General features: G+C 41.5%; 2 protein-coding genes across 2 annotated transcripts; both read right to left on the bottom strand.

The window, feature by feature from the left end:
• Positions 1-14032: 14032 nt before the first annotated feature.
• On the bottom strand, positions 14033-16831 carry LOC6572139 (tubulin alpha-1D chain). Its single transcript, XM_001998255.4, has 3 exons — positions 16404-16831; positions 15118-15421; positions 14033-15060 (listed from the first exon to the last, which is right to left on the bottom strand). The coding sequence occupies exons 1-3, from the start codon at positions 16627-16629 to the stop codon at positions 14232-14234; spliced, it is 1359 nt and encodes a 452-aa protein (XP_001998291.1). The 5' UTR covers positions 16630-16831; the 3' UTR covers positions 14033-14231.
• An 86-nt stretch (positions 16832-16917) lies between these two features.
• LOC6572140 (SPRY domain-containing protein 7) lies at positions 16918-20434 on the bottom strand. Its single transcript, XM_001998256.4, has 3 exons — positions 20185-20434; positions 19545-20129; positions 16918-18211 (listed from the first exon to the last, which is right to left on the bottom strand). The coding sequence occupies exons 1-3, from the start codon at positions 20291-20293 to the stop codon at positions 18114-18116; spliced, it is 792 nt and encodes a 263-aa protein (XP_001998292.1). The 5' UTR covers positions 20294-20434; the 3' UTR covers positions 16918-18113.
• Positions 20435-21357: the final 923 nt, after the last annotated feature.

The following is a 21357-nucleotide window of genomic DNA, read 5'->3' as shown; positions in this document are numbered from 1 at the left end:
TTTGTTCAAATTTGTTGTATATTTGCTTTGGGAATGAATCAGTTTACCTGTTGCTGGCACCTGTCCGAGCCACAGAAATAGTCTTCAGTATAAACCGCAGCGAAATATGAATACAAAAGTGTATCTGAACTGCGAATGCTCACCGGAAGTGTTGATTCATAGGGCTGTTGCTGCATAAGATTTGCGTTTCTAATTAATTCGACGCAGCTTAGTGGAGAGTCAAGCCAGCTGGTTCAATGGGGCGTATGAGTAATTGTTAATCTTCGGCTTTGCTGTGCTCCGATGCAAATTTTACGTTAATAGCAAAGTCTTGCTGTTGTTCCTGGTGTTTTTGCTGTTGTTGTTGGCGTTGTTGCGGTTGTTGTTGTTGTGGTTGTGGCTGTGGTTATTTTTCATTCATAAAACACAAAACACAGTTTCATAATCGAAGCCCAACCAGAGAGAAATAACCGGTTCGAGGCTTTTGTGTTTTGTATACTTGTTTGAATGATCGAAAAAAAAGATATTATTTTAAAGTTTTTTTTAACGATTTTGTGCTCTTTACTACATGATCACTTGACTTGACTAACAAACTATGCAAATGCGGCAACGCTGCGGCACGTGGGCGGCAGCTGCTGCAAATGAGAGATCCAAACGAGCAAAATTCGAGGTTTTTATGAATGAAACTGGCTTGAGGTGACAGCGCGGCGGCCGGGGCGGGGATTTATTTTCGTGGAGCGGATGTGCCTAATTAACAATGCTGATTACATTTTATACACCTATAGATCGGTTTATTAATCAGAATTATTTGGCTCTTAGCCGCATTCGATTCAAATGAGCGAAAGGCAAAAGCCGGTCGCCAACTGCCGATAAGCGAGTTTATGCCCATCATGATCTACGGTCTTCCTCATGCTGGCCCAGAGTCCACCGACCGCATGTGTTACACCGAAAAACCTGTGGCAATCAATTTACAGACTTAACTTGTTGTTGAGGTGCGCATCTGTCGGATTTGTGAAATCATTTCGCATCAATGAAAATAATTAAATTCCGACGCCATTCAGCATCAAAAAGACTGCCGAGACTCGGCTATGCGCTGCACTCCAAAAGCTGACAATTAAATATTACATTTCATATCATATAACAAGTTTACATATAACTGTAATCATATTTCATTATATCATATGGTATCATTCAGCCAATAGTAAGGCTAGAAACTTTTACTTAAAAGTTTCTGATTCTATTGTTATTTAATAAATAAATATTTTTGTAATTAATTTACTTTAGCTATATCGAGCCTTATATAGCTAAAGCTGAATCTTTACTTTAAGAAAGATTGTAATTATGTATTAGACTCTAGAGTTCTATTCGAATATTTATAAACATTTTATAATCATAAAAATTAATTATCTATATTTTTATTTTTTTATTTTTTTTACAGTATTTTTAAATTTTTTATTTTTTATTTTATATATCATTTTTAATCAATTTTATTTTGATTCTTATTTCAAATATAAGAAATAAATATAATTATTTTCCAATTATAATTATTAACTATACTTTTCAATTAAATGCATATCTATTAATATACATATATAATTAAAAAAAAAAAAAAAAAATTTGTATATACTTTTTAATAACTTTTTTTTATATAAGCATTTGAAATTATCTTAGTTGCTGCAAAATAGTATTTTACCATTTCGAGTCGAATTCCAGTTATTAATCAGAGTCAAAGATTCTTTAAATCTGAAATAAATTAAATTTAGCTGCATTCGAATATATAATTATTTCTATCTATAATTCAAGTCTGATGATTCGCATCGATTGCTCGCTCCGCAGGGCACTTGACATGGCTATATAGTCCGACCGAGTTGAACCCAAGTTCAGTTTAGGTATCATTTTCCAGCTGTGCCTTCAGCGCTTTTGTAGTTGGGTCTGCCTTGGCTTTGCTGCTACTGTTAAACGCAGAATTTATGAACAATTTTTAAGAGAAGTCACGCGTTAAATGTACGACACAAACTCACGCGACAGTCGAGCCGAGGTAAATGGCCCAGCGAGGCGGGGGGATGCTGGCAATGGGATGCGGCAATTGGAGATGATTTCGTTAACGCGTTTTCTGCCTGCCTGGCTGGTTGCGCATGCCTCGAACATGCGACATGGGTTGGCCAGGCGGTCGCATTGGCCTTTTGTAATGCGCCATGTAATATATTTTATTAACAATAAAATGTTAAGTGCCACAAGGCAAGGAGGCAGCAGAAGGCAGCAGAAGACAGCAGAAGTAGAACGAGGAGCAGCTGGCCAAGCCAACTGGGCAACTGGGCAACGGCAACGGGATCGCTGCATGCTGCGCCACAAGGATGGAGGCTACTGCTACTGTGTGTGTGCGCGTGATGCCCCCTGCCCCACGGTGGGTCGGCCTGTCCGCTGGTGGGGGTTATTGTGTGAAAAAGAAGATAAACTGCGTGCGCACATATAATCGCGCCATGAATCAAAATCACACCAGTTCGCTATATATAGATATCCGGCTAACCAAACAGCATCTCCAACAGCAGCTAACGAGTGCCAAAAGTTCCTGTCCTCCTCCCGCTCGCTCTCTCCCCTTTCCACAACTCTTTTCCTCTGTCTACTGTCTGTGTGCCACCTGTGGCCGTTTGACTATGCAAATCCCTAAAAGCGAACCAGTTCTGTTCCAGTTCTGTTCCACCGTGGCCGCATGCCGAATTCGGTGGCCGACTGCCACCCACAATTGGCCACAAATAGCAACCACAATTAACCGTACGATGCAAATCGAACAATGTCCATAAACAGCGCCAGAGAAGAAACGAGAATACAAACTGCCCGCATTTCGAGCTAATTCCATTCGGGAAATTCCTCGGCCACATGAAAAATTGTGGTGCAGCGCTGACAATGTCAAATTGTGGTGACCACTGTCAGCATCATCAGTGGGGCATTTATCTTGCGGGCCTGCACCCGCTACAGGGACTGGGTCTCTGGTACCCTAAGCAGATATGCCCAGTAGCGAAACAGCATCAGCAGCACCACCACCAGCAGGCACAGCAGCAGCAGGTGAGTTGCTGGCAGGGACCACACAAATTTGCGACATTTCCAGCGCAGCATCATTTATCTATTTCGGATTTATCATTGATTAATCGCCAGCGGGCTGAGTCTCTGTGGATGCGTGTGACGCCAGTTGGCTGCCAGTCGGTGCACTCAGAGAAAACCATTTGAAGGATGGGTATACATCAACTAGCTGAAGATAAGCCTTACAATAATACGAATACTTTCATTTTTATTATTTTTATTTTTTAATTATTCTGCTAAAAGAATATGTTTTTATTTTGCAACTGGTTCATTTCAAAGTTGGATATTATTCGAAAGTCTATGCGCTCAGAGAAAGCATTATTAGGGATGGGTACACATCATCTATGGAGGATCAGACTGGCTGAAGATAAGCCTTAAAATAATAAAAATGTTACAAATTGTATTATTATTTTTAAATTATTCTGCAATAAAAATGGTTTTCATTGGACTATTCTTTTAATAGTTCATATATATACATATATATGAAATCTTAAAGCGATATAGAGTAATAAAGCAATACAATTCTTACATTAAATTGTACGTAAAACCTAGACTATTAAATATTATATATAAAATTTTATTTATCCATGTTTTATTATATCTATAAATATTTTCATATTCTACTTTAGTATACATTCATTCATTAATTTATGACTGGCTGTATCAGTTATTAACATTGTTATCGCATTGCTAAAGAAATTTCTGAATGAGTTAGATGCTCGAACTGTATATTCATATATTTTTAAATATCCATCTTAGCTCGATTAATATTATTTAATGCATATATGTGTTAATGAATGATCAGTTAAACAAAGAGTTCTTTAGAACATTTTGGGCATTTTTAGGAAACAGTGATTGTTATTCCTTCTTATATCTGATCAATTATCGGTGTTTAGTTAGACCAAGAGTTCCTTCTTTTCATTGTGACAATGAATCTGCTTGGATTGTAGCTTATTTGCTGGAACTGTATTTGAGATTTCTTCAGGTGTAGTGCAGGCAGCTCTCTAATCGGCGGCATATTTGCATATTCGCTTTATACAGTAAATGGGCCAGTCAATGATCGTTAAGCCGACTTGAGACCAGTTGCAGGCCAAACTGGGCTGGGCCGGGGCATTTGTGTTTGTCATTGGCTAGCTCAATTAGCAGCAGCAGATCGATGGATGCAGCACAGGTAGGAGCGCACCTGTATGTGGCAGCAGCAACGAAGCAGAGGTCAATCTACTCTGCGAGAAGCACGTGTTGCTGCCGCAGCCGCTAATTGGATGCATCGGACACGGCCCGAGGGCCTGAGGTCCGGATCTTTGATTATGACTTGTGCTTGTGACTAATCAGCGAGCGTTTGGCTACGCCACTGGAATTTGTAGCACCTTGGCAAGAGGCTGCGCTTAATCCTGTCAAGCTGTTAAATTAATTTCTCTGCCCCTTTTTCGTGCATAACTCGTACAGCAAATAAACCAAGAGGCCTCATCGCTGCCTGGCTGAAAACGTGACTCAATGCAAAGGGCTGGGGCAATCAAAGTTGTTAGCTACAATCCATAGCAGAGCTCATAATTCAGCTCCTTCGTTTCCAGGGCATACAAAATAATATATATAATATATTTTATTTACTTTTATTTTATTTACATTAAGCTTCATGAATATGATCATCATATATCATAATGCACTTCATAAGTTGGAGAAACAATCTGATGCTATTTTTCAGATACATCAAAAATGCATTTGCATAATCTGCAGATATTACATTTTCTAGTTATTTTATAAGATTTTATATAAATGAATTAATGGAAACTTTAAAATTTTGATAAGGACAACGAGCTGAGTCGATCTGATCTATCACGTGTGAGCAAGTTGATCTTTAAATTATATTATAATATATATTATATTCTGCAACACGTTTATAATTTGTTCTCGATAACTCAATCAAAGATACCCTATATACATAGTATAATACCATACCAATTTTGTAATATATTCTCTATTACCATCCCCCTATTCTCTGATTCAACAATAGATAAACAAATACAGGTCAACAATTGATTATTATATTTATTAAGGTGAGATGGATCTAACTTCTAATTTAATTTAGGATTCCTCTATGGCCTTATTTCCCACAAACTGAAGAGAGGCTTTGCTTGACATACAGAAACAATGAACTCATTTTAATGAAATTATTACGGTTTAGGCTTATTGAAAAATTGCAGCAGATGACGGGTTTACCATTCCTTTAATAGTAGTAGAAGCCCAAGCTGCTCCAACTATACGCAAAGCGATTCATCATTATTGTAGGCTATAGATATGAAAATTGGAATATTCAATTATGTGTTAAGTTTTGTGACTAAAGTTTTAACTTATTCCTGATTCACTCGCTATTCCCCTAGGCAATGGGGAAATACTATATCTAGTATGACAGTTTTACTGTTTCAATTTCAATACCTAGCAAATAAGATGATTTTGGGTTCCTGTACGTATCTGTCCGTTGCATTTTGGAAAGGCTGTATTTCTACATATATTTCCCAAAGATTTTGGAGCAGACTTCTTCCCCTTTGGCAGACTCAACTGCTGCTTGGCCGTGAATTAGTATTGTGCGGTCGGAATCAGTCAACCTACAGTTCTTCGTTGTTTATGGTTCAATCCGTGTCTAGCTTGCAGCTGGGGAAGTGCGGCACGATCGAGATGACAGTGGACCAAATTGTTATTTGCCTTTGTGGAGCCTGCAGCCTCTAAAGAGACTTGCACGTTCTGTGAATTGAATTCAACTGGAGTCCGGCTAGACGAAGCGTTGCCTAACGGGCTGGCTGGCAGCGAGGCTGTGGCTGCTTGTATGTACAAAGTGTTATAATCCATCATCGTAATCAATGTGCCGGGGCTGCTGATAATTGTGCTGCTGGCTGGTTATTGCTGACTGCTGGCTGGTTGTTGCTTGTTGTATGTTGCTGGTTGCTGGTTGCTGGTTGCGCCACTGGCGAGCGCACTTGGCCAAAAGCCAAATAACTGTAACTAATGGAAATTGTAACACTTTGGCAATGCTTTAAATGCTCGCCAGCTCCGTTCGAGCCTCATGCAAAATGATTTTCTTTAAAGCGTGTTTATGACGCCTCGTCAGGCGTTCCGAAATTGATTAGGATTAGGCCAGCGGCTGCCACGACCAACAACAACAACAGCAACAACAACGACGATTAACATGCACCGGTCAGTGCGCAAGTGGAGTTATTAGCTCGCCACATTGCTCGCACAGATGAAAGCCACAATTGGCCACGCATTCAAGCCAAATTATCGACATTACATTTACACAAGAGGCGACGACTAATCACCGGCTACACTTTACAGCCCGATAAATGCGCCGATCCATCAAGATTGCCTGAATTGCCAGATTGTGGATTAAAAGTTGACAACTGCTCTTCAATTCATATAGATATTTAATCTGATATATAGGACAGCTCGAGGCAGATCCGGACGAGTGTACAAATTTCCACTTCGATTGACAGTGTCTCCGAAAATACTGGAAAAAAAGGAAAGAGAGATTAATGAGTTGTGTGCCCAATCAATCTGTCTATTAAATAATATTATAAATGACATATTCCAGAGAATGCTAACATACACATTAAATGTGATGTAGATATGTGTCATTATATTAGAGTTATTGTGCTGCAAAAAAGATGCACAATAATATAATGACTCTATCTGAGTTCAGGCAGATAACATCGGAGGGATGAATCTTTCCAAAATCGCCTATTCAATGCTGTAAAATTAAAACATCATTTGAAATTGAACTTCTTTAACAATAATTACTTTGCATTTTAGATGATGATTCAGATTTAGATGATGATGATGTCAGCAAGTAATTGTGACTTCTTCATAAGTTTTAAAATAGTTATCAAAATATCTCAAGTTGGGAATCGGTTTCGATTTAACAATGTTTCTCAGATCGAACTGGCAAATTACTCAATAATAAATTTGTAAAAATTATTTATTTTTATTATTTTATTCTTCATCATATAAAAATGTATGTTAACTATATTTGTTATTGTTTATCTATTCTATACCCATTGAAAATTGGAAGATCTAGTATAATAGTTCGTCGTGCATCAGGGCTTGCTTATCTGAATGCGTGCGGAAGTATGTGTGCATGTGTTTGTATATATGTATATGACTAAGAGATGTTCAAAATGATTGGAATATCAGTTCCTTGCTACGTTCAGGGGATCTCCTAGTCGAGCTCTTATATCATATATATTTATTTATAATGAACAGAAATTTGATCTCTACAATTTTAAGAATTTTGAATTATCTGCTTCAATCCATATGCAGGCTCTTGAAACTCAAGTCATTCTGAATCACTTATTTCAAGCAACTGCTCTTGCATTCAATACCAAAAGAACTCAGCCACTTATATCGCCCTCATTAGAGTTGTTCTTCCGATTTCGCCCGCTGAGTCGAGTGCCGAATTGTGACTCTTGGAACATTCTCACGCAACTCGGCTGACCATAAGTGAGACATTAGGCGCAGTTGCAGTCAGTTGACCTTTGACTCTGGCCATATTTGCGCAACGTCTGATGCCCGAGAGACAGAGTCGGACTGTCAGCCAGCTAGGCAGGCTAAGTTGGCCGTTAAAGTCGTAACTCCGGCATCATTAAGACAAAAAACATTTGGCCAGGCACGACCCAGCGCCTGATTAATTGCGCGCGGTGCAGAATTTGACTTTTTTGTTTCTCAAATTGCAATGCAACGCTGACTAGAGTAATTACCATGCCATTTGCTTGGCTTATGGGGTGCGAGGGGCCGAGTGGGGCGCGGGCGCTCAGCAGCGAAGAGACTCTATTTCAGATTGCACTTAATATGGAATTTCAAGTTCAAATTCATAATACACACACTATGGCAGTTGCCGAACAAATATTCATTTGATCTGGCCGTGCTGCCTCAAGCACTTTCAGCTGCCATTCGTGCCTGAATGCGCTGGTTGCCATTGATGATGTCAGCCACAACTGCAGCAGCAGATCAAAGGCTGCCAAGTGAGCGGATGGCCAAGCACCTTCCACAAATCTCGCAGTTTAACGATTTGCTATGCATATTTGCAGCAAGCGTTCCAATAATTATAAATTGAAATATTTATACCTTAAATGTTAAAAAAAAACACACACATTTATTTAATTGTTTTTAAATTTAGTATTATTTATCATATATTAACTCAGCTCAGGGAAGTCGACTCAACTTTTGGCTTATTTTTATAGACCGAAAACAATTTTCCAGATAAATTGAGGATATTTCACTCTTCAAAAGTATTGTCCATAGGTTAATGACAGATCTTCACATCATTCAGACAACATACAGACTATAATTTCATGCTCGAAGCTGAAAGGAGTATATTGGTTTTCTGCAATGTCCGTGTTGCTGTCTGTCTGTCTAATAGACAGTTTCTATCCGTATGAGAGCTATGAATAGAATATGTATACCCTGCGTTACCTGACTGAAACGTTCTTATCTTTTGCCACAGTTCTTATTGAAAATATGTATAATGATGTTTATATGAATTTATATAATAATTAATATTCGTATTTGTTAATTTTATAAAAATCACTTTCAAAATATCAGCCTATATTATATATGTATATTTTCAGCATAAATATTAAAAATATTTTTGCGTTTTGCATAACAGTTACTACAGCTCAAACCCCTCTTGATAGAATATGCCAGAAACTATCCAAGTATTGCCTAGCACATACTGATCATATCTAAGTCTAAAGCATTTATTATTGTCTTTAATCTCTGATTTGATACTTGTTTAATTCAATATGAATTTCATCAGCTTCGCGTCAAAAATCAGCTTGAAAATGTTTTGACAGGGTGCATGGCTCGCGACCTCTTACACTCAGCGCTTTATAAAGCATTGATGTCCGATTGCAGAGGGCAGGAGACGCACACAGCTGAAAGACGAGAAGCTGCCACTGAGACAGTCGCCGCAGATGCGGCTCGATGTTGGCTTAACGATTTTTAGCCCCCATTTTTGGGAGGCTGTGTGGAGATCAATTTGCATATGTTCTTTTTGCGTCTCGCAGATCTGCTTGGCTGTGGATTGCGAAGAGTCTCGGATCTCCAAATTATGTCGTTATTTGTGCCATTTTTGGCAATACCTGCGACGACGATGCGGCTCTGTGATGAATTTGCAGCACTTAGCTGCAGACGTTGGCAGTTGCCAGTTGCTTGTTGCTCGTTGCATGTTGCATGTTGTTGTCTGTCGAGCTGTCAGTCAGGAGTATGTCAATTGCCTTGCTAATGGCTGCCAATGCATCAGCTTATGATGTGCCCGGACGAGATGTGCCCGGGGAGCAGCTGAAGATCTGAGGAGCTGCTCTTAAAGTGTTGTAAACGATGTGGCAAGGCGACGGGCCTAACGAGCCGCACAAATACACACGGCATTTATCATAAACGGTCGCTCATAAATGCAAAAGGGGTTACCCCCTCCTCCCTCTCTCCCACCCCTCTCTCTTCATCTTCTCTTGGATTATTTTACTTTTTACACTTGCCAATCAGACGATTCCGAACCGCGCTCCGGCCTCAGGCAGGCAAAGGCAGCGCTTGTTCAATTAATTTGGCCAGCAAAGCGAAAAGAGACTGCATTGAAATTGCTCGAGGTGAAGAAGCAGAGCCAAGTGCAACAATTGAATAGATAATAACTCACGGGCTCCTCCTACCCAGCCACCCACCACATACATTTAGCCAGGCAACTAGCCTAGCCACAAGCAACTGACCGTTGACCAGGCCAACAAAATGTTGCACCAGCAGCAGCAGCAGCAGCAGCAACAGCAACAGCAAATAGCAACAGCAAATAGCAACAGCAACATTCGCCTGTTACTGTTTGCTGCTGCTGTCATATTCAAATTGCTAATATGATTGGTGTTTACAGATTAGAAAACAAATATTTCACAAATATTACCACTAATAATTTGTTGCTGTTGCATGCGGCGTCATGTTGCAAGCGGAACATGATAATGAAGCTAATGCTGATGCTGATGCCGATGATGATGCTGATGATGATGCTGATGCTGTGTATAAATGCTCAAGTGGCGGCGATAACCTTTTGACTCGCTCTCTCTCCGGCCAGGCAAATTGTGACTGCGTCTTGGACAGAGCTGGAGTCAGAGTCAGAGTCAGAGTCAGAGTCAGAGTCAGAGTCAGAGTCAGAGTCAGAGTCGTAGTCGCAGTCGAGGCAGGAGTTGGTGCATTGAGAGGGGTGCAGCCGCGTGCAAAACTGACAAATTGAATGAATAAAAGAGCAACAAGTGGTCCTCGCTCCGCATGGACGGACAGCCTGGACACGTGGACAGCCAGCCAGCCATAGCATAGTTAAACATTTTGAATGAAAACGCCAAGAGTGAAACGTCGACTGAGCTGCAGCTGCACGCTGCATGCTGCATGCTGGCAATGTGTTGCACGTTGTGTTTTGACTGCAGTCGAGAGGCGCAAAAACATAAATCGAAACACTTGCTGCGTGCGCCCGGCAACAAATGCCTCAGCTGCCCCACAACCCTCTCCCCTGCAGTCCTCTGTGGACACCCTCGACACTGTTTGCCGCCCACCGCTGCAGCAGCAGCAGCAGCGGCAGCGGCAGCGGCAGCAGCAGGTTCCTTTGCTGCCTCGGTAGGTGTTGCCCCAGCGCAGCGCTCTGCCGTGGCCAAGAGTCAGTCGGACCGCAGCCGAGTTCACTTGGAAATCAAGTCGAAAATTGCAATTGCAAAATGTTTGGCCCTCGGCTAAACTATATAGTGGACTGGAGTGCTGGCCGCATTGGTTGACGCTGACGATTCCACCAATGATTCCACTCCCGCCCTCCTGCCACTCGCCACTCCACCCCTGGCCTGCTCACTCATGTGCCATCTATTTGCCAGGCCAACCAGCCACATGTGGCACAATGTTTGCTCCGATCCGCGCTTTTCCTGCCAGCCAGCCAGCCAGCCACGTAGCCTGCTGTTGCATTGTTGCAGTTGTTGCAGTTGTTGCAGTTGTGTTTGTCGTTTAATGCGTGGCCGCCTCGCAATGGTAAGGCGCTTTATTAATTCACTCGACGGTTGCTTAATGCTTGTGCATATATGAATGCCCTGGCTGCAAGCGGGTCTCTGCACTATGTGATCAACCCACTGCCAATACAGATTTGGCCACGAATGTTGCCTGGCTCGAATCCATTTCCTATAAAGGATGTTGGGATCTTTTCCGAAATTACCCACTCTTGGTTAGTTGCTTGAATTTCAATTTTTATGTTGCATTCTCTTGTTATAATAAAAGAACATTAAGTTATTGATTTCGTTTTCAACTTTGAATAAACACGTTTATTATTATTACATATTACATTTAATTGCATCACTCGAAGCTGAACTAATTAACTATAAATATAAAAGTATTTTTTCAGCATATTTATTATAATATTATACATTTGTAAATACACTTTTACATATTTTTACATATATTACAATATTTAAAACAACTAATTGTAATTATAATATTTAAAACATCCATTACTCAAGTTTATAAAATATTAAAAAAAAATTATATTTATGTAAATATGTGAGGAATTATATTTCTGTAAGTTATTATTTTAATTACTTGACAAATGAATATATTTGTATTCGACTCGAGCCACTATAGGGGGTAAATCTTCCAAATAATTGTGAGACAGCTTCTGGTTTTAAGGTGGGAGGCTGACCAAGAAAGAGGTGGCTTAATATTTTTTAATGCGCTTTAATTTTTTATGTTTTTATATCCAGTACTCGAATGAAAACGTTGTTTACAAAAGAATTCACCGCACAGCAATCACACCAGTATTTAAATATATCTATCTTAAATAATACATACAAACACATTCCTTAAAATACAAATTTTATTCAAAACAACCATCTTTTGCATGTACTTAATCAATGAATTAATTTACTGCAGATACTCTAAAAATCCTTATAAATGGAAAAGAAATAACAATACTTTTAAAAATAAAATAGTTTGTAATAAGCGAGATTCCGTTCATTGGGAGAATATATTGTATTTACTTCTCACTCCAAGCTTCGATTTAGTAGATAATTTCACTTACCGTACTTAGTACATTGTGAGAGCATCGATAGTTCGTTTAATATTCCCTGGCGGATTATCCATTGGCCATTGGCCAGGCTGTCGCTTGTTGCGGTCAGTGCGGGTGCTGGGGCATTACAAGCAGGGGCATAAATCGGCCCCAGGTGCTTGGGTGCGCATTTCCCACGGATTAGCGCATAAATAAAGAAGGTCAGAGCTCTGTTTGGGGGACAGCTAGCCAGTTAACTAGATATTTCAAATGCGCTGTGGCAGGGGTCGCCGTCTCCTGCCGATGGATCGCCATAGGCCGGTCAACTGTACCGTAGCCTCTCTTGGAATCGCATCACATCGCATCGCTTTCTTTTTAGGGCAAGAGCCAAATTGCTTTATTAGCCGCGGCACCCCACATATAAAGCGTAACAACTTCATTTGAGGCTGCCAGGGAGCGCCTAAGGTGGTCCTGCGCAGCATTTCCTTTAGCTCATTAACACGTTGGCTGCGCCGATCCTTGGGCTGGGGATCGACTGGAGCTGGACTGGCGTTGATGGAACCCACACGCAGCGGTTCTCACGCTGCAAGACAAAAAGCATTGTGTGCGCAATTTAAGATTAGCAACAGTTAGCACAGACAAAGGAATGGCCACGGCATGGATCATAATGATAATGTTTATAATAACAACGGTCGGTCGGTCCGCCCGATAGGTCGTCTGGTCGGCCGGCCGATCGGTCGGTCAGCAAGGACCACCAAACGGCGCTGATAAGACGCCGACCCGCAGTCCGAGAACTGCGTGCGCAAGATCTGGCGAGGAGATAGCGAGGGGAGCTCCAGCTGGTGGCTCCATCGATAATCGCGCATTAAGCGTGCGTAAGTCACGTCACGGCAAGGCCCCGAGCAAAAGCCAGACGACCGCAGGGCACAGAAGATGCAACCAAAAAATGAAACAGCGAAAAGAGAGAGAGAGAGACCTTGCCCTGGGTGCGATCGCGATAAGCGCGACTTTTGCCTCGGTACGTGCTAAACCCTTGGCTGCGATCATTTTAATTATACAGTACTCTGGGCCAACTGCACCACGGAGCAGCAGCGAGTTCACTGAGACACCGAACCACCGTCGCCACCGCCACTCCCTGCCCCATTCACATTACGGGACCGGGGTCAAGCATCGCAAATTTTGGGCTTGGTCAATATTTGTTTAAGCCGGGTCCATAAATACTTAATTTGTTCAACGGTTTTTTTTTTTTTTTTTTTTTTTTTTTTAATATTTTCCCTTATGAAGCCATTGAGACGACAATTGGACCGCAATTACCTTAAAGTCACTTACGCAAATACAGTTGAGACTGATGAACCAGCGCTGTCAGATGTCTGCAAGTCGATGCAAGTGCTGTATGGGCACTACAAATGGATAACAAATTAGTATATGTATAGTATATACCTCAGGTTTAACAAGGAATTAAGAGAAAGCTTTCCAAAAAGGGCGATCACGAGATGTCTGATAAAATGATAGTGAAAGTGCTCTATGGGGAATGATAAATAAATATCATATATATTCCATTCATTGATTTCATAAGGAATTGAAGTGGACTGTTGCGGTATGTTTGATGATGGTGATGTAAATGCTATTTGAGTACTAAAATTCAGTATCTCTATCTCTATCTATTAAACAACTCCTCAAATTTAGGAAAGTATGTACAGAAAGATTTCCAATATCTTCTCTTATGTGTGGAGAGAATTTCTGCATGTTTATGGAAGTTTTGTTTGGATATTAATATTTCATTCATGCAAATGGATATCAAAGTAAGATATATTTAATTCCTGATTAAAATATTACATGACTAATAAGAAGTAAATCTCAAATTATACGATTATATATTCGCAGGATAACTGCAAGCATATCCAAGTGCTATGAGTACTACAAATAAATTCCAAATTAAATTATTAAATATTTATTAAGTTCCACAAGTTTAAGAAAGGGTACAAAAAACAGTTTTTCCAATTTCTTCGTTGGCTTTGAAAAGTGTATGAGCGTCAGTCGAAGTAAGGCGAGCACCCTATGGAGCTGTCCAGCTTCCACTGCGTTCCACAAATGTTTTGGGCTTCACTTAAAAGAGAGACAGGCCACAGGTTGCTCAGTCCTCAGAGCCGTGCTCGGAGCTACGTTGGGAGACGGGCGCCGAGGCGTCCACCTCGAGGTAGTCGTGCACAAGCTGGCATATGTTCTCGGAGGCCTCGTTGAAGTTGCCCTCCTCGAGGCCCTCGCCCACGTAGTGGTAGACGAAGGCTCGTCGCTGGTAGAGCTTGTCGAACTTGTTGACCAGGCGGCACCAGGCAATCCGGATGTTCGTGTTGTTCGAGATGGCGACACAGGCACGACTCGTGGGCGCCAGGTCTCCGTGGGGCACGTAGACGGGGGGCATGTTGCTGACGCCGATCTTGAAGCCGGTGGGCGACCAGTCCACGAACCGGAAGGACTTCGAGCGCTTGATGCCTTCCAGCGCCGAGTTGATCTCGTTGGGCGCCACGTCGCCGCGGTAGAGCAGCACGCAGGCCATGTACTTGCCATTGATGGGGTTGCAGCGCACCATCTGGTTGCTCATTTGGAAGCACTGCCCAGTCAGCTGGGCCGTGCTCATGTTCACGAACTGCGAGTGGGTGATGGGCACCAGCGGGGCGTAGTTGATCAGGGGATAGTGAATGCGCGGATACGGCACCAGGTTCGTCTGCAGCTCCTGGAAGCTCACCGACTGACCCGAGAATCGCTGCGTCGCCGTGAACGCAGCCACCACTTGGCCAATGATGCGGTTTAGGTTGGTGTATGTGGGCGCGGGCACATTCAGGGTACTTGCGCAGATGTCGTACAGTGCCTCGTTGTCCACGATGAAGGACACGTCCGCACAGTCCATGGAGAAGTGGGCGGCCAGCAGCGCGTTGTACGGCTCCACAATGACCGGGGAGATGCTGCAAGGCGTAGGAGGGGCGTCTGAAGTGCACACCGAACATAGCTCAGCTACTTACGAAGGCGATGGATACACTAGGAACTCGACGATGGTCATTTTCCTGCCATAGTCCTGGGTCAGTTGCTCCATTATGCGCGTGCCCAGGCCGGAGCCTGTGCCGCCGCCAATGGCGCGAAAGACCAGGAAGCCGCGCAGGCTCCGGCAGCGCTCGGCGACGCGCCGTATGGCATTCATGGCTCGATCGAGCAGCTCGCTGGCCATCAAATTGTAGCCGCGTGCGAAGTTGCTGCCCGCGTCGTCCTTCCCCGTGATCAGCGTGTCCGGATGAAACAGATTCCGATAGGCGCCCGTCCGTATCTCATCTGAAGCGAAAGTCAAGCAACAAGTAAGAAAACTCTATTGTTGCATACATTTAATAAAACCTTACACTCTGATTTACCATTTTCAATGGGTTCAGGGTATATGAGTATGGGAGGGGGAAGTCCTAGTCCCTAAGAGCACTATTGAATAGAAGAAACTGCTGTCTAGCCATCTAATAATTATAAATATCAAAGTACATAGCTAAAGAGCATATCATCATTTAGCCTTATCAAGCGTACTTATTCTTGAGCAGTGTAAGGCGAGGTAATGCGATTTAACTATGCGGTTTATTTTTCTATGTATCTATTCGAATACCTGTCTCTCTGTTTGTCTCCTGTATATCTCACAGTCTGTCCGCCAAAGAGAAACAGGGGATGCAAAGGAACTACATAAGATCACTTAAGTTGTCTATAAGTATGCAGTAGTACTAATTTGGTATTTATATTTGAGAGTAAGCTCCACTGCAACAAGCCCTACCTGGCGCCGGACTCAACATTTGAGAGCGACCCAGAGTTTGAGTGAAAGTCGCCCTATATAATAAACGGCAGCAGCTGCAGCATTTCTTCAGTGGTCCAGGTCCGGTGGGGTCAGTCGTACGGCGCAGGAAAGTGAAGTGTGTGATCGTTCTGCTAAGCATTAAAGACGTAGGCAAAATACGTAAGGTAACTCAGTAAGGTGACTACGTAAGGGAAATACGTAAAGGAAATATTAGAGGAAATACTTTGAGGACATACATAAAGTAAGCACTTATAGAAAGTAATGTAGTACGCCCAAGAGATTAAGCTAAATATCTTTATGCTTCTTATGATGTGGTGAAATAGTTTAAAATCCTCAGCTTTTTATGTATCTTACAGCTCTCGATTTAAAATGTCTCTACACTACTACAGATACGGATAGCCAGACGGACATTGAACAAGAATCCAGTAGACTCGCTTCGATTCGCGAGCGAGTATCAAAATGCGTAGGTAATTAGTAGACAGGCACCTATGACCGTTGGCTCCGTGTCAATCATGACCAGACGGGGCTGCACACAGGGCTCCATGCCGCTGAACTCGAAGAAGGTGAGGAAGGACTCGTCGCAGGGTTTGCTCATCAGCCGGCCGTTCGAGAGGATGCCATGCTCCAGGCAGTAGAGTTCCCAGCATGCATTTGCGATCTGCACGCCCGCCTGGCCGATGTGTATCTGTATTATCTCGCCCTTGCTGCCCATCTGGTGCTGGAAGAACTACTCAGCCAGTGCTGATCCAGGCCAATCCTCGACATATGCCGCTATTGAATTTCGATCACCCTTGAGCCAGAAGTTAATTAATTTCAAATCAAATTTAACTACAAATTTTGTTATTGAATTTTGTATCTGATTTTTCACATAATTTAATTTACATTGTGATTTCAATGACAAGCTAAACAATTCATTGCTCAAGCTCTGCTTTACATACATATATTTAAATACATATGTATATGTGTATATTTATATAAGTGGCATGTGGTCAATAGTATAGACATTGTATATATATATATATTTCTTTTAATTAAGTACGCACATTACAAGTTTACATTACATTCATTATTGTCCGCGCGCGGATTAGTCAGTTTTCGAAGCGTTAAGTACATTTCCTTAATTACAGAGTATGTTTAGTGTATATAGTTAGTGAATTTCCGTGCTCGAGTGCATATCAGCTATAACGTTACTTTGGAATGTACGCGAAGGAAACTGTTGTAATTTTTAAATATTTTTATGGAATACATATAAGTACATACATATAAATATTTGCGTCTGTGCATGTGTATTTAGTGTTGTCTTAATGTGTGTATTATACAAAGCAGTTGGGAGTTTCTAGCTACGTTTTCAATGATTTACAAAAAATACCGCACAAATAAAAATATACTCAAAATTTATTGTAGCCACAAATGTGACAAGCTGCAATAACTTTCGTATTCGATCCAGCTCTTTGACTAACTAAATAAGTATAGCTCGAAATTTCTGTCGAAAATATCTTTGTTTTCCTATTCTTTCAAGCAAATGTTAATTGAGTTTTTGGTTCAAAGCTTCTCAGAATTTGATTTGGCTAAAATTTTAACATAAATATAAATAATTTCAAGAAGTGTAAAATGGATATTGATTTGGTTTAAATTAATCGAATTAGTTTTAGAAATAGGAATGGTAAAATTGCATTTAGATTTGTACTTAGGACAATAATGAAAATACTTCACTAATACAGTTGGAATTATGTTCCATATATTCTGGAATTGGAATTCTGCTCCATGCATTCTGTATATAGCATTAAAGATTTAAATTAGATTTGCGAATGAGACAATATTTTATCAACCTTCCCTTCGGTCAGACTATCCTCGTATTTTATAAAGTCTAAATATATTTCTAAATACAGGAATGGATCAATATCTAAAAACTATTGAGAGCATCATTTGATACTAACAATTCTGAAAGTGCTATTAAAGTAGAGATTAGCCTAGTTAGTTAACAGTGAGATAAAGCGATGACTGAGCTAGCTGTGAGCTATGGGAACCGAAAGCTATTTCAGGGCATCGACACTTGCGGTTGCGAGACTAGAAATAATACAATTTTGTACATTTGAGTCTGGGACAGATCAGGAAGCAGGCAATAGACAAAAATTCTGTGTCCCAGCTCAAGGCTGCAATTTTGTTCTATGGCAAGCGGGAATCAAGAGTAATTCCCTAAAGCAGCGACTGTTCCAATAAGATGCGCTCGAATCCCGGTGGAGGTCCGTGGGTGAAATTATCCAGAATAATGTCCAGAATTGCGCCGTTGCCCACTGCAAGGTAGATCAGAGAGTATATATATTAGTAAAAGCCGTGCAAAAATACAGTGAAATCTCAGTTAATGGAACACTTAAACGTATTACAATGGAAAGTCCAACTAAATGTTGCCATTTCACATATAAACAAGTAAGAACGTTGCAGTCGGGCGTTACCGACTGCGGAATACTCATTCACATCCCATCAACAATTTAGTAGTGAAGTTTCGCTCTAATACTGTAGAATATACAGGTTTTTCCGATTTGCCACGCCCCAACTGGGCGTAGACACCTCATTTTTGGTCAGTGTTTAGAAAGAGATAACGGTACCCTAACTGCAAAGTTTGAATGCTTACCCTCAAAAAATGTGAAAATTACAGGGTATTTTTCGATATGCCACGCCCCTAAAGAGGCGTAAAAATTATTTTTGGGGAATCGATAGAGGAGGCTACCAGTAACTCAACTATCCAAATTTAAAGCTAGTAGCTATTATACTTTAGGAGATATAAACTTTTGTGGTTTGCCACGCCCCCTGTGGGCGGACATATATCCGACAAAACTTTTTGGTCTTGGGTGATCAGTCCGAGTATATATACAAAATTTGAGGTCTCTGCCATCAATAGTGTCCAAAATATAGGAGAATTTAAAAAATCACTATATCTTCAGGTCAGATTTGCCACGCCCCCAATGGGCATAGACTTATAATTTTATCTTTAGACTTTATAGAGTCATACCATTAGCTGACGTGCAAAATTTCAGCATTCTAGGTTTACAACTTTAGGAGATACAGTTTTATCCGATTTGCCACGCCCCCAATGGGCGTAGATATATCCGCCATAGCTCGTGATCTTGGGTGGTCAACGCGGACCTACATACCAAATTTCAGCTTTCTAGCTTTTCAACAAACATGATTTCTGGTATATCGGAAAATGCATTTTCCGATTTGCCACGCCCCTAGTGGGCGGATCGGGAAAATTTTAACACTTTATAAATCGGAGATATACACGAGTATGTGTTCCAAATTTCAAGTCTCTAGCTTCAATAGCGCCGAAATAGATTGCGTTCATACGGACAGACGGACGGACGGACAGACGGACGGACAGCAAGACGTACATTGCACAAAACCAATATACTGATTCACTTTCGTGAATGAGTATAAAAAGATTACAGATAAACGCATTCACCATCAGATAGGCAACAGTTCATATACACAATATAGACTTCGATTATGTGAGCCAGGGTATCAATCATATTAAAGCCGATGATATAAATACAGCTGATAAGAGCTCACAGTTGAACTATGCCCGCCCACGAGTAGAATGATTTCACTGAATCATCAACAATATCGTACCATAGATGACGGGAAAGAGAGCCGGGCCGCGCACATTGATGAAGGGCACCTCCAGGTTCTTGCCATTGAAGTAGAAGTTGAGCTCGACATGGTCGAAGGCCACGCCCAGTATGTCGCCCTCATCGGGAAAGTCGCGCTGTGGTGCGCTGATCAGAGTGTCCACGGGGCTCAAGTCTGCGGGCGACTTCTGCTCCGATCCGGTGGTCATCAGCAGATCCTCCTGCAGATCCTCAATGGCAATCAGGCCAGCTGCGGCTGCTGCACTGTTGTTCAATATGCCATTGGCAGTGGTTGTGACTGGCTTTGTGGCGGATGTGGGCTGTGCGCCAGTGGCCACCACCGGACGGAACTCCTCGTCGTTGTGGCGCGTGGCATTGTCGGAGCACAGGCACCACGACTCGCGGTCTCCGCCGCCCCACTTGCGGGACAAGTCCGCTTGGCGCGTGGCCAGACCAACGGACCAGCAGCCGCTCTGCTGGATCTTCACCTCGAAGTAGGATTTGGACTGGACCAAGGGCGCTGTCGCCAGCACTCCGCCCGTGCCGGTGACTCTCAGCTGGTGCGAGAGCAGTATAACATCAGGGCCTGGAAAACACACGCGTAGGGTATTACCAGTGCATGTATACCCCGCACAACTTACCCATATGCGCCGCGTCGAGGTGCACTTCGGGCTCCCTTAATCGATGCGCGGCTGCTGTCGGTTTTCGGAGCTGCCCTCCATTGAGGCACGTGCGCAGGCAGCAAAACATGCCCAGTCGTATTTATTTGCTAAGATTTATAGTATATATTTTATATACTAGTTAATATAACTTTATGTCAGCTTAACTTTTTTCCAGCTGCAGTTTGTTTTTTCTCGCTTTGCTGCTTTTCGCTTCGTTTCTCAACAGCTGTTTAATTTGTGTGTGCCAGCCCTGGCTGACGCCATCTTGTGACGTCACCATTGCTGAAGAGCTGTCTCATTTCTTTCCAACAGATGGCGCCACCAAGCCATCTATAGTTGAAGTTTCGACTACGCGCACTCAACAGAATAAAATAATAAAAATCGTTATATATGCACAGAATTATATTTTTATACGTCCCCAAAAATTAATTTGCAAATGTACAGATATATGAGCTGTATGTCTATAAATATATTAATGCCATATTTTTCTAATAGTTAATAAAATATTACAGATTTAAGCAAACGTAAAATTAAAGCCGACTTTAAATTCAGCATTGGAATTATTGGAATTCATATAGGGAATTTACATCTGGAAGTAACGCAAAAGCTATAGCATTTTCCAATAAGGTAATTTCCTTCGCCCAACCCTGTAGATAAGGTATAAATGCTACGAAAAGTTTTGTCAAAACGAACTTTATATAGTGCAACTGATGATCATGCAGTTTCATGCTGTCCTCTGAAAGAGACCTAAGGGTTTCGTTTCTATCAAACTTTAAGAGCTAGAGTGTAGACAATATGCTACATAGGATGAATCGAGTTTATAAACTATTTAGATTTTTGGGATACGCCCACTATAAACATGTCAATTTGGGAATACAAGAATATCAATTATATATTGAATTGAGATTGAAATTATTTCTCATACAACCCCTCATTAAAATCATTTTTGATTTTTGATCGATATTCATTGTAAATCAAACACTTGACCATTAATTTCTATTGATCTCGCCCTTAGATGAAAGCAGGCAAATAAAGAACTTCGTCAGTTTTAGAAATAAGTATTCTCTGCACATCATATATCGATTGTTTTCTACTTAGTTTGCCTACATTTATCAGATCTACTTGATAATGAATTAATATTATAATAATTTG

Source organism: Drosophila mojavensis, unplaced genomic scaffold (genome assembly GCF_018153725.1).
Source record: "Drosophila mojavensis isolate 15081-1352.22 unplaced genomic scaffold, ASM1815372v1 contig_19, whole genome shotgun sequence".
NCBI classification, from domain to species: domain Eukaryota; kingdom Metazoa; phylum Arthropoda; class Insecta; order Diptera; family Drosophilidae; genus Drosophila; species Drosophila mojavensis.
The sequence above is the reverse complement of the archived record's forward strand: the minus strand, read 5'-3'. Positions and strand labels throughout refer to the sequence as shown.